Here is a 10,875-nt window from a genome sequence, read left to right on the forward strand (position 1 = left end):
AGACTGGACTCCTCTATCTGAACAATGTTGAAATGCCTGGGTGGCAAAGGAAGTAGGTCTCCTCACTGGTGTTTTGTTTTGTTTTTTTTTTGTCAGTAAAACTGTCAGAAGTAGGTTTTTAAGTTAGTTTGCCTGAATTATAGAAGAATTTGTTTTTATTTAAGGGCTACTGAGCAGGCCTACTGGGGTACCAGCCCTTCAACATCTATGTGCTTGTTTTTTTAACTGCTAAGAGTAACTCAAGATAATTCTGGAATCTTAATCATTTCAGAAGCTCTAAGTAGATTTAGTGTGGGGCTACTAATAAAGTAGTTATTTGTGCGGTTTATAGGAGTTATTCTGGTGTAAGCTGAATATTTTAAGAGAGGGCCTTCAAAATAATTTATTGGCACTAACCGATCAGTTTCTATTGCTTTAAAATTGAGAATTTTAAAGGGAAGTCATACATTCAGATGATTTAGCTTACTAGCCTTCAATGTAATAGATATTACAAGATGAATATCCAATGACTTTCCCATGGCCTTTGTATTAAGCTTTTGTTATAGAGTCCTGATACTTGTCCATACTATTCTACTTGAGGGGTTTGAGATACTTCTTTTCTTCCCCTTCAGACTTCTACTCAGGATGAATTTTAACCAGCTCTTCAAATTTCAAAGGGCCTCTCGGCTAGTGTTGGAAGGAGAGGCATAGAAAATCTCTGCTGTTGCCTGTGTTGATCCTACTGTATGTAGGGAAATAGGAAGACACAGTCAATTTAATGAAGCTTTGTTTAAAGAATGGAGTATCTCTCAGGTCTTGTCCTTCATTACCACAAAACAAACCTGGGATGGTGTATATATATATATATATATATATATGTGTGTGTGTATATATATATATATATATAGAGAGTATATATATATAGAGAGAGAGAGAGAGCATATATATATAGAGAGAGAGAGAGAGAGAAAGCCAGAGTGGCAGATTCTGGAATGGAAGTAAAAGGATTTCAATCCTTTAGTCCTATAAATTTATCTGAATTATCATAGGTGAGATTAGGCTTTGTGCTGTTGGCCATAAGAGTCAACTAGTTAGAATAGACCTTGGCCAGCCTTTTTTACTTGTAACTAAAATTTCCACTGAAAAGAGCTTAAACATTAGGTGCTATTTGTCTGCAATAGCTTCTGTAGTAGGAAGTAGTTATGGAATTGTCAAGCAAGAAAGGGGAATATAGTCACTTCTAATCAAATTTGGTTTATTTCAAGTTTGTACCAAAATATATTCCAGGCAACTCCTCAGATCATCATTTCACAGTCTCCTGTCTTATGCACTGTGCCTTTCTAAAAGCTGCTGGGATTCTATTCCGGAAGTCAAGTATTCCAGCCCCTCAGCCCAGGAATATAGTTAGAATTCACATGATAGGGGAGAAGAGGGCAATATTCTTGGGCTGCTATGACCTTTCCTTTTACCCTGATAGTGTATGGTTTTAGGACTATATACTTTGGTGTTGAATATTAATCAGTAGAAAAGATTAGAGAGTACAAGTTCTGTGTTTTGTTCCCATAGCTCTTTGAACTTCATCCACTCACAGGCTAAAGGCAGCCTTCAGTGCTAGTCTTGGTTTTTCAAGAATTCACTTAAGAGAACTACAGAAATCCAGGCCTCAAGTACTTCCCCAATTTCAGATTAGATAAGGGATTAGAATAAATTAACCAGTGGGCAAGGGAAGAAATTGGGGAATGGTTATAGATACCAGTCAGGCTCGGGAGTCAGGACCCTCACTTAAGCAGTCTTAGATTCCTGATCTAATAAGCAGGGCAGTCTTCCTCAAGTCATGAAGGCCACTGAAATATGATTATTCTCTTAAAATTACTTCCAATTCTTCCAAGTCTTTCTGGAAAGCTGAATCCTAAGGAGACAAGAGAATAAAACCAAAACTAGACCAGAACTCGAAAAGCTAACATTTCCCCAACCACTGATACCTGAGAAGGGCCCTTTGCTTCCTTTTTACCTACTTTCGCAGGACAGCCTATGAAATCTGCCTCCTCCCCTAGGTGAGATATATATAAAAGAACCTATATACAATTTTCTAGGGAAGATTCTTTCCTGAAAAAAGGTCACATGATTCAATAGCTCTTCAATAGCTCTTCAAAGTATTACCTCATTGGTGACATCTGGCAGCTCCAGGGCTAACTTCATCCACTGTCTAGCTTCAGAGTTTTTTCCTAGTTCTCTGTAGCACTGAAAAGATACAACAGTGAAAACCTGGGAGAAATACCACCAGACCTGGACTTTCAGGACTTCCCACAAATAACATGTTTTCATCGATGTTGAAAAAGGCAGGTCAGTTTACCTTGGAAATATATACCCTCCCCGCTTTGGAAAATCCTGGCTGTAGTTCTTCAGCCTAGAAAAGGGAGGAATGCGGTTCAGTAAGGGGATTACCATGTTCAAGTCAGGCTGAGGTTTATTAAATAGAGCTTTCCAGTTCCCATCCCAAAGACTGATCCAGTCATCCAGGGAACTCTATTTTTATAAGCTATCCAAGTGGTTCTGATTTTCCCATAGAAAATTGCCCCCTACCAGAAATCCGTCCCTTCCTTCCCAATACCTTTAGGAAGCTCTGGAGGGCATCCTGCACAGTGGCACTGAGAGGGCTTTCGAACAAGGCTGTAGCAGTTTTTTTCTCTAGCCAGCTCAGGTGAGAGACCTGCCACCAAAAGAGCAAGGTGTAAATAAAAAGTTTTAAGTATCTTTAAGAACATCAAATATTCTGTACTTAAAACATGGTCAGATAGGGCTGGGTCCAGTCACCCATAACACAACCATTCAGAGGAAATGGGTACTTGAGCCAGACCAGGCTACAGCCCCTGCTTGCAGGTTTTCACTGCAAGGATAGCAGTGTCACGGGACACTTAGGGCCTTGATACCAGGCCCCAGAATTTAGCTTACCTGGTAGCACCACCTGCCAAGAAGAAAGTGAGCCATAGGGTTTTCTGGCTGGAGAGCAATGGCTTTGTCCACATGCTCCTGAGGGGAAAAATGTAAATCTAAACTACCATCAGAGTTGCTAAGGGAAGAGCAAGTCGTAGACACTGCAGGAGCACCCTTTGCAAGGAGCTGGGATAGAGCAGGCAATCTGGAATAGAGCAGTACAAGGGAAGGAAGAGAAGCCTTTCCTCACCTTGAAGCTAAAGCCACTCTGGATGCGCCTCTGGATGCTCTCATGCTCAGCCAACTGACCACAAAGCACTGCATACCTAAGGGGGAAAGTGGCAGCGAGCTCAAGGACAAGGAATGGGCTTCTCATCAACTACCCTCTACCCCCCTCAAGTAGAGCTGAAAATAGCATTTTTATATGTATAAAACTCTCTTCATAAATCTGTAGTCCCAATTCATATTCTTTAACAAACACCGGTAGGCTCACAATTCTCCAAAGTATGCTAGGTACAAAAAAGTGGGGTCCCACCACAGTAAGCTTCTCCTACTTAACATTTAGGCAATGTCTCAGTCCAAATCTCCACTAATTTCTTCATATAAGGAATATAGCCATGGCAGGGGCATAAAAACTTAAAAAGTGGATCTAATAATCATCAAAACGTAAGGGACCTAAATACATTGCTTATCATCTCCTGAGCAGATACTAAAAGAAGGTCTATGTTAGCTTTAGAAGTATTTAAGGATGTCCCTGGGAAGCTGTACTCGTGGACAAATTGGGATGGGATACTCTAGGAAATTCTAATGTTAATTTGGGAACCAACAGAAGCTGATGAAGACAGGCTTCAGATTTATATCCTCCCACCCAATCAGGGAACAAAGCCAGCCAGCTTTCCATCTTCAAAAACAAACATCTTACTACCCTATCTCCCCAGCATTGTTTCTAGAAGCACAATTGACATTAAATGAGTGTGTAGAGACCCAAGTTGCCTTTTCATTTATTCACTTAAATACCAGGGGCATCTGTATCCAGTACTTCCAGAGGCTCATTTCCATATTTCCTCCCAAACAGCTGTTCTCCAAGAATAAAGTGTAAGGCTATTTTCTATCCTTGGGAGTCCAGGAGCCCCAAGGAAGAACACAGGGAAGTGGCACCAAGGACCTGATCCCTGAGAGGAGCTCTTGCAGAGACAATCTGAGGGCAGAAATATGGAAAGTAAGGGAGAGGTGGGAAGAGAATTTTCATTAAAAACTCTTGAGGTGCTGGAAACAGGCCCTAGGACACAAGTTGGATTTGACCCGTGGAAGTTGGCAGAACCTTGCCTGACAAAGACCACAAACAGGGTTGATGTTTTTGTAAGCTGATAAACTAACTCATGCAAGCCAAGCAAAGAAGCCAAAGTCCACCACCAGCCAGGGACTGCAGCTAGGGGAAGGAAGAGTTTGTGCAGGACAAACTACAAACTGTGCCAGCTTCCTTGAAGAGCCAAGAACCCACAAATTTTGTAGCTAGGATAACTCTTAAAACGCTATGCGTTTCTCTAAGTCCCAACAACAAATCCTATTTCCCCTTGCCTCACTCCCAAAGCACCTTCCAAAAAACGACCCCCCCCTCCCCCCAGGTCCCTGCTCCCTCTCCTGTCTCCTTTGGCAAGCGCCTTTGTGGTCAGGGCAGAGAAATGGCTCTCTTCCACTCTAACTCATGCTAACTCTTCCCACGACCCTGTAGATTTTTACCACTGGTGACATTCAGCATTCGCATCCCCCTTCTCCAGAGCAGCCTCTGCCTCTTCTTTTCCTGTAAGACAAAGGTAATCCAGAGTTGACAAGGGTTCCCATGCACACTTCCACAGCAGGGGCTCTGGCAACAATAACAGCTCTAGCTCTTACTAATCCCTACCCTGGCTAGATTTGTTTGAAATAATTTTGAGTTTGAACAGAATGAAAAGCTATAAATAGAGCGAGGGGAAGCAGAAATTATCCCTGAGAAGCTGTCTCTGTCATCAGCTGACCAGCTACCTTTTGTTTTGTTTTGTTTTTACAGCATCCACCTGATGTGCTCAAAGCATTTTAAACTTTTTTTTTTTTTTTTTATTGAGAGAGAGCACAAGCTGGGGAGAAGCAGAAAGGGAGACACAGAGTCCGAAGCAGGCTCCAAGCTGTCAGCACAGAGCCCAACTCAGGGCTAGAATCCACACTGTGAGAGCCAAAGTCAGCCAGCCTGAGCCAAAGTCAGACACTTAACCAACTGAGCCACCCAGGTGCCCCTCAAAGCATTTTAAATATAAAACAACCCAATGGCAATCAAACTGTTCCCAACAGACCTTATCTTAGAGGGTTGTGGACAGGCTTCAAGGTGTCCATGTATTCTCTGGAGTTGTATAAAATTTTACCTACAGGTACATTTTATTGAGGAGAGGGCCTACAGCTTTAATCAAATTCTCTAATGGATCTGTGTTCCAAGATTAAACACAGCTCTAGATCAAAATTCCTCACCAGAGCCAAATGGACCAACGTCTGACCAGAGATGACATTCACTTAGTTTTCTAGGCACTAAGACTGATAAAGAAATCAAGGCCTAAACACATGAAGGCTCTTGACAAGGATTTCCTAGGCTAACAAGGAGCCTGGAGCCCTCTAGCTGGAGAACATCATGCCTACAACAATGGAGAAAAGAGCACACTGCAAAATAGGACTTCTTTGATTAAAGCCGAGAGGGCTTCAAAGGGAACATGGAGAAAATGGAACGAAAGTAATGGGTTGAGGTGATAGGCTAGCTGATGTGAAATGTTTCTTCATGCTGAAATTATAATTATGGTATAAAGTTGCATATGCAACAAATACATTTTTAAGATGGCTGATGAGAAATAACACCCCTCCCCAATAACCTTTCCTCCACCCCTTTTTAAGACCACTCTTTTTTATTTTGAGAGAGAAGGCTTGTATGAGCAGGGGAGGGGCAGAGAGAGGGAGGGAGAGAATCCCAAGCAGCCTCCACACCTTCAGTGCAGAACGCAACGTGGGGATTGAGCCCACGAAACCTGAGATCATGATGTGAGCCAAAATCAAGAGTAGGACACCTGACTGAGCCACCCAGGCACCCTATAACCTCCCCTTTCTAAACAATGACCAACTGTGGCCCCATCAGTGGGAGGACATGGTCTCTTAGTGGATTTTTCCCTGCCCACTTCAAAGCACTCTCTTAATAGAAAAATCAGCTGAGAGTTTCTTCCTGCCAAGTTAGACATGAGGGTGAAAAGATATCACCTAAGATCCCACACAATGGCCTCCTCCTGGTGGTCCGACTTTTAGAGATAGAACAAAATGAAGAACTTTAGACACATCAAGGATGGTCCTAAAAAAGCCACGATTCTAGAAGCAGGGCCTCCAAAGATGCTCAATCTGTCCTCCAGCAGGAGTAGACTTGTACAGAATTGCTAAGCTCTGCAGACCAGTCTAGAGCACTGGCTATGGCTGCTCTAATCACCACTCTGCCTTCACCTTCAGGTTTCATCCTGGCTACTGGTACTAATAAGAGATGATCAATGATCAAAAAGAAAGGTTCTTGTTGATAGCAAGAGTCCAGATATTAGCCCAAAAGCTGATCAGAATCCTCACCTGAAATTTAGGAGGGAAAGCAAAAGCTTTTGAGAAGAAGCAAACAGTAATTAAGCACCTTCTGTTAAAACTTGTGGAGATTTTTCTGAAAATATCAATAAACATTCAACTCAACTGGCCTAGTCTTTCTATATTGACAGAATTCTACAAATGCTTAGAACAATGACCTTGAGGTATGTCAGATTCTACATTAGCAAAGACTCAATGTTTGTAAGTGAAGAAGTAGACATGTCCACTTTGGATAGTTCAACTGACTTTAGATAACTGAATAAGACCTAGAAGTCTATTGATGGTGCCTGACTTGGGCTGTATGGCTAGGCAGGACCCATCTTCCCCACAAAGCCAGTCATTTCTCAAAGTCCCAGGATTCTCAGTGATATGACAGGGAAGAGCCCTGAACTTGGCATAATTCAGATGCACCCTACCTCCCAGGATACACACTTTGGTAACAGAGTTGCTAAATTGATCTCAAAGACTCTTAAGCTAGCAGTAGTCTTCCAAACTACTCCTTACAGGCCCTCACCGAACATTCCACTCCTGTTCTTAGAACACATGCTCCACAGGCTCCATAACAAACCAGATTCCTAAGCAACAGCAAAAAACCCTCTTCAGATTAATAAAGTAGGCTTTGCCCTCTCTTGCAGCTGGGGAGTGAGAACAAAGAATTGCACTAGTTTGATACAACTATCCCTAAAAACATTTGCACCTGTATTAATCATGATGTGCAGAGAAACAGACTGTGCTGTCTCAAGAAGGAAGAAGCCCACGGGAACCAGAGTTTGTGCTGACTGAAAGAGGGAGCCACAACTGCCCTGACAGCCTACATCTTCTCTTAGTAATTCCCCTGAGCCCCAGATGAGCCAGCTATACCTAGAATCAGTCACCTTCCCACCAGGAATCTGTCAGCACTTACCATTTAGGGCATATGACTTTTTCTCGCTCACCTCCTCAGTGAGCTCACACATGTCACTGTAGGCCCGGGCCAGACGCCAGAGAAAGTCCTGCTGATTTCCATACTGCAGACCAAACAGAGGGATGGATAAGGCCCCTTTTCAGCTGCAGAGAACTGGGGCTCTGGCCTTTTCCCCACGCCCCTTTCAGTTTCTAAGCTAGTGTGTTATAAACTGGCATTAGGCCAGCCTTATGCACAGTGTTTCATCCCCATGACCTCCCACCTACACTTAGCTAACTAAGGATGCATTATCTCTAGACAGTAGATTGCACAACCCCTCAGAGTGAGGGCATTCTGGCCTGACACCATGAGGAGTAAAGGTCAACTCCAAGATGAAGTGAGGCACAATGAAAGAGAAGTCTTGCTGACACGATGAAAAAGTGAAAATGCCCAAGAAAAGGAAAAATTCTAACTGGGGTAATTATACCTGGGTGAGCATAAATTCTAGCAGTGAACCAGAGAAAGGAACTGTGGTTGAATGACCTATACACTTGTTACAGAAATTTCAAGTAGGGCAGGCAGCTTGGGCTCTGCCTCAAGGGAAATAAAAAGAAAAAATATTCTGGTTCTTTCCACATTTCTCTACTGTAAGAGGTAGAGCTCTTTAGCAGTAGTTCTACAGGAGGCAGAGGACTGGGGAGGAAGCTCTAGGGCAGGCGGCACACCTAGGCCCCTGGGGGCAGTGCGTGGCCTACTTGAATAGCACATGCAGCCCTGGAGGGTACATGCAGCACCAGCCATCTCACCCTCCCTTCCCTTCCCAGGTCACCTTTCAGGCTTATCAACTACAGGGGCCTGCTTTCATTCTCCGAGGGTTGGGGGTTAGTAAGGGCAGACAGAGCTGGAGCCTCACCGCCAGCTTGTTGTTGAGCAGCAGCTGGAAACCCTCCCGCTTGCCCTGCTCATTGCCCTGGTGTAACTCATCGGCTTGCTGCAGGAGGGGCAGCACATCCTCCAGGCCAGGGGAGCCTCCAGCCTCCAGGGCTCTGGCCGCTGGGCCTGAAGCCACCTCCACCTCCAAGTCCAGAGAATCCTTTCTTCCCATCTTCACAGTCTCACAGCTCACTTCGTCTTCCCCGTCATCACTTTCCCTGTCAGAGTCATGCTCGTAGTCTGACTCAGCGTTGGCCGTTGTATACCTGTGGCAGAGAAATGTAAGTGACAGGGTCAAGGGAGATTTTTTAGCCTCAGAGCCCTAGGGTCTATCCCCACCGACAAACAAGGGCTCTTCATGGCACTGCTGTCCAAAGCCCCAAGTAAAAACCATTTCTATCACTTAAGGGCAGAAATTAGTCCTTGAGAGAAAACTTCCCAAGGGGAACTATGGGCTGGGAAAATGATGCCTCCTGGAGGGAAAGAGTGACCAGCAGGGGACACTGTGGCAGCCAGGGGCTGATGCTGAGCTACCGCCAGGTCAGGCAGATAATCAGAAAAAGCCTAGAAGAGAAGCTGCCTAAAAAGTAATGTACCAAAATACTGCTTGTAGATCTCAGGGCAGAAGAATTAAAGGTAATCTTTTTTGTATTTTTTAATATACAGGACTGCTTTAGTGAGCATATATTCTTATAAGTAAAAAAAGACATACTTAAGATTAAAACTATAATGTAGGTGGAACTGATCTCCTGAGCTAGATTCTCACCAGGCTAAGGGCCTGTCAATCATTTTTGTTTTATCAGCCAAAAGCACCTGCCACAAACAATGTGGGTGGGTGCCAGCCTCTGAGGCCATGGGCAGCCCAAATAGCAACGTTTTCTTTCTCAATTCAAGGTACACCTCTCTCCTAAGTCAGCAGCCAAACCCAAACCACAATAGGAGTAGCCCTTGTAAACCTTAGGAACTTGTCAGGGATGGGGAAAGGCCACTTTGCAGCTGGAATCAAGAGAGGAGGAAGATGCAAACAGAACGCCCTGGGAAGGTATCTCTGGGGCCACCATAAGAAATGCCTCCTAGGAGCCCCCAACCTTGATGCACTCACTGAAGAGGAGGCCAAGTTACTCTTGGCTTCATTAGCAGCTGATTGGGATGTTCTCCCTAACCACCAGCTGACTCAGACAAAAACTGAGAAGGTACGACTTTCAAGGGCTAGAACCAGACACCAGAGCAACCTCCAGACTTGAGTGAAGACAAAGCAGGTTCTGTCAGAACCAAAAGGTTCCTAAGCACAAGGAGGATCTTAGGGCCATTTAGGGATAAGACTTCCTCCATCCCGGAATGAAAGATAGGGACAGGATACCTGTGGCTGAAGAAGAGATGAGAGGGAAACTTACAAATAAAGACAATACAAGACCACTTAAAGTTGGGCTGAGAGCTGTAGGTCAGAAAGCCAGACAGCAAGGAGTGAAGCTCCATCCAGAAGTACCAAATGAGCAACCAGACCTAGTGCCCCATCCATGCTGCAAGGGTCCCAGGATCAGCTACTATGGGAACTTGTAAGGTATTGAAAACCTAACTTCACCTTGCTGAGTAAATGTGACCCAAGTTCTTTCCCCTCTAGCAATGTGCAATAAAAACTTCAGAAATTAAAGGGACAAGGAAAAGTGGTATTGGATTTTACAAACCAACCTGGCTGGTGATGAACAAGACCACACACAGGCAGCCTAGAGAAACTCCCAACCAATTCTTACAGCTTGGACAATAGCCTGCCCCAAATGAGAAAATCAAATCAGAGTCTACTAGTGCCTCCACTCATGCCAGCCAGGCCCAAAGGCAAGATGGGTAAATGGGTTACCTGGGACAAAGAGCTGGAGTCTCATGTTTCCTGTTGCTAGAAGGGGAGACACCATTGCCTGCTGCTGAACCCCCTCCAATTAGAAGTTCTAATGAGGAGTCTCCCAGGGAGGGACCCCTACCCTTACCCCTTTTAGAGCAGAGGCATCTGCATAGTCTCTCCAGAGAGCTCACATGGCTGAAGAAAAGAAGTGGTCAGGAGGGACTTTGTTGCCACCCACAGAGTGAGAGCTGGTGGGTCCTTGTGAGGCAGTGAGGCTGAACAGTGAGGAGGCCTTTTACTACACCTCAGCCTCACTTCAGGGAGCTCTGCTCTGCCTCACTAATTTGCAACCTGGGGGGCTGGCATGCAGTGGGTGGGCAGCCACTATTGCTCAAGCACAGACATCAGCCTTGTGAGCTGCCAGGGCTCAGCTACAGGGGCTACGTCTCTACACTGATACCATTTTCTCACGCTTTGACCACCAGTCCAACCCTTGGAGAAATCAGACAGGAGAGGGAGAGAGAGAGGGAGAGGGAGAGAGAGAGGGAGAGGGAGAGGGAGAGAGAGAGAGAGAGAGGGAGGGAGGAAGAGGGAGAGAGGGAGAGAGGGAGAGAGGGAGAGAGGGAGAGGGAGGGGGGGAGGGGGAGAGGGGGAGAGGGAGAGAGGGAGAGGGAGAGAG

The 10,875-nt window shown here is 44.9% G+C and overlaps 1 protein-coding gene across 2 annotated transcripts in view; it reads right to left on the minus strand.

The window, feature by feature from the left end:
- Positions 1 to 1,495: 1,495 nt before the first annotated feature.
- RMDN3 (regulator of microtubule dynamics 3) overlaps positions 1,496 to 10,875 on the minus strand; it is an 18,792-nt gene continuing 9,412 nt past the window's right edge. For both annotated transcript variants that reach the window (XM_049613359.1, XM_049613360.1), the window contains 9 exons: positions 8,340 to 8,625; positions 7,448 to 7,550; positions 4,654 to 4,714; positions 3,164 to 3,239; positions 2,932 to 3,009; positions 2,591 to 2,689; positions 2,333 to 2,386; positions 2,140 to 2,220; positions 1,496 to 1,888 (listed from right to left, as the gene is read on the minus strand). In XM_049613359.1, the coding sequence (XP_049469316.1) occupies positions 1,835 to 1,888; positions 2,140 to 2,220; positions 2,333 to 2,386; positions 2,591 to 2,689; positions 2,932 to 3,009; positions 3,164 to 3,239; positions 4,654 to 4,714; positions 7,448 to 7,550; positions 8,340 to 8,625 (892 nt within the window). In that variant the 3' untranslated portion in view covers positions 1,496 to 1,834. The remainder of the gene's footprint in view (positions 1,889 to 2,139; positions 2,221 to 2,332; positions 2,387 to 2,590; positions 2,690 to 2,931; positions 3,010 to 3,163; positions 3,240 to 4,653; positions 4,715 to 7,447; positions 7,551 to 8,339; positions 8,626 to 10,875) is intronic.

The sequence above is a fragment of the Panthera uncia genome (assembly GCF_023721935.1).
Source record: "Panthera uncia isolate 11264 chromosome B3 unlocalized genomic scaffold, Puncia_PCG_1.0 HiC_scaffold_1, whole genome shotgun sequence".
Taxonomy (NCBI): domain Eukaryota; kingdom Metazoa; phylum Chordata; class Mammalia; order Carnivora; family Felidae; genus Panthera; species Panthera uncia.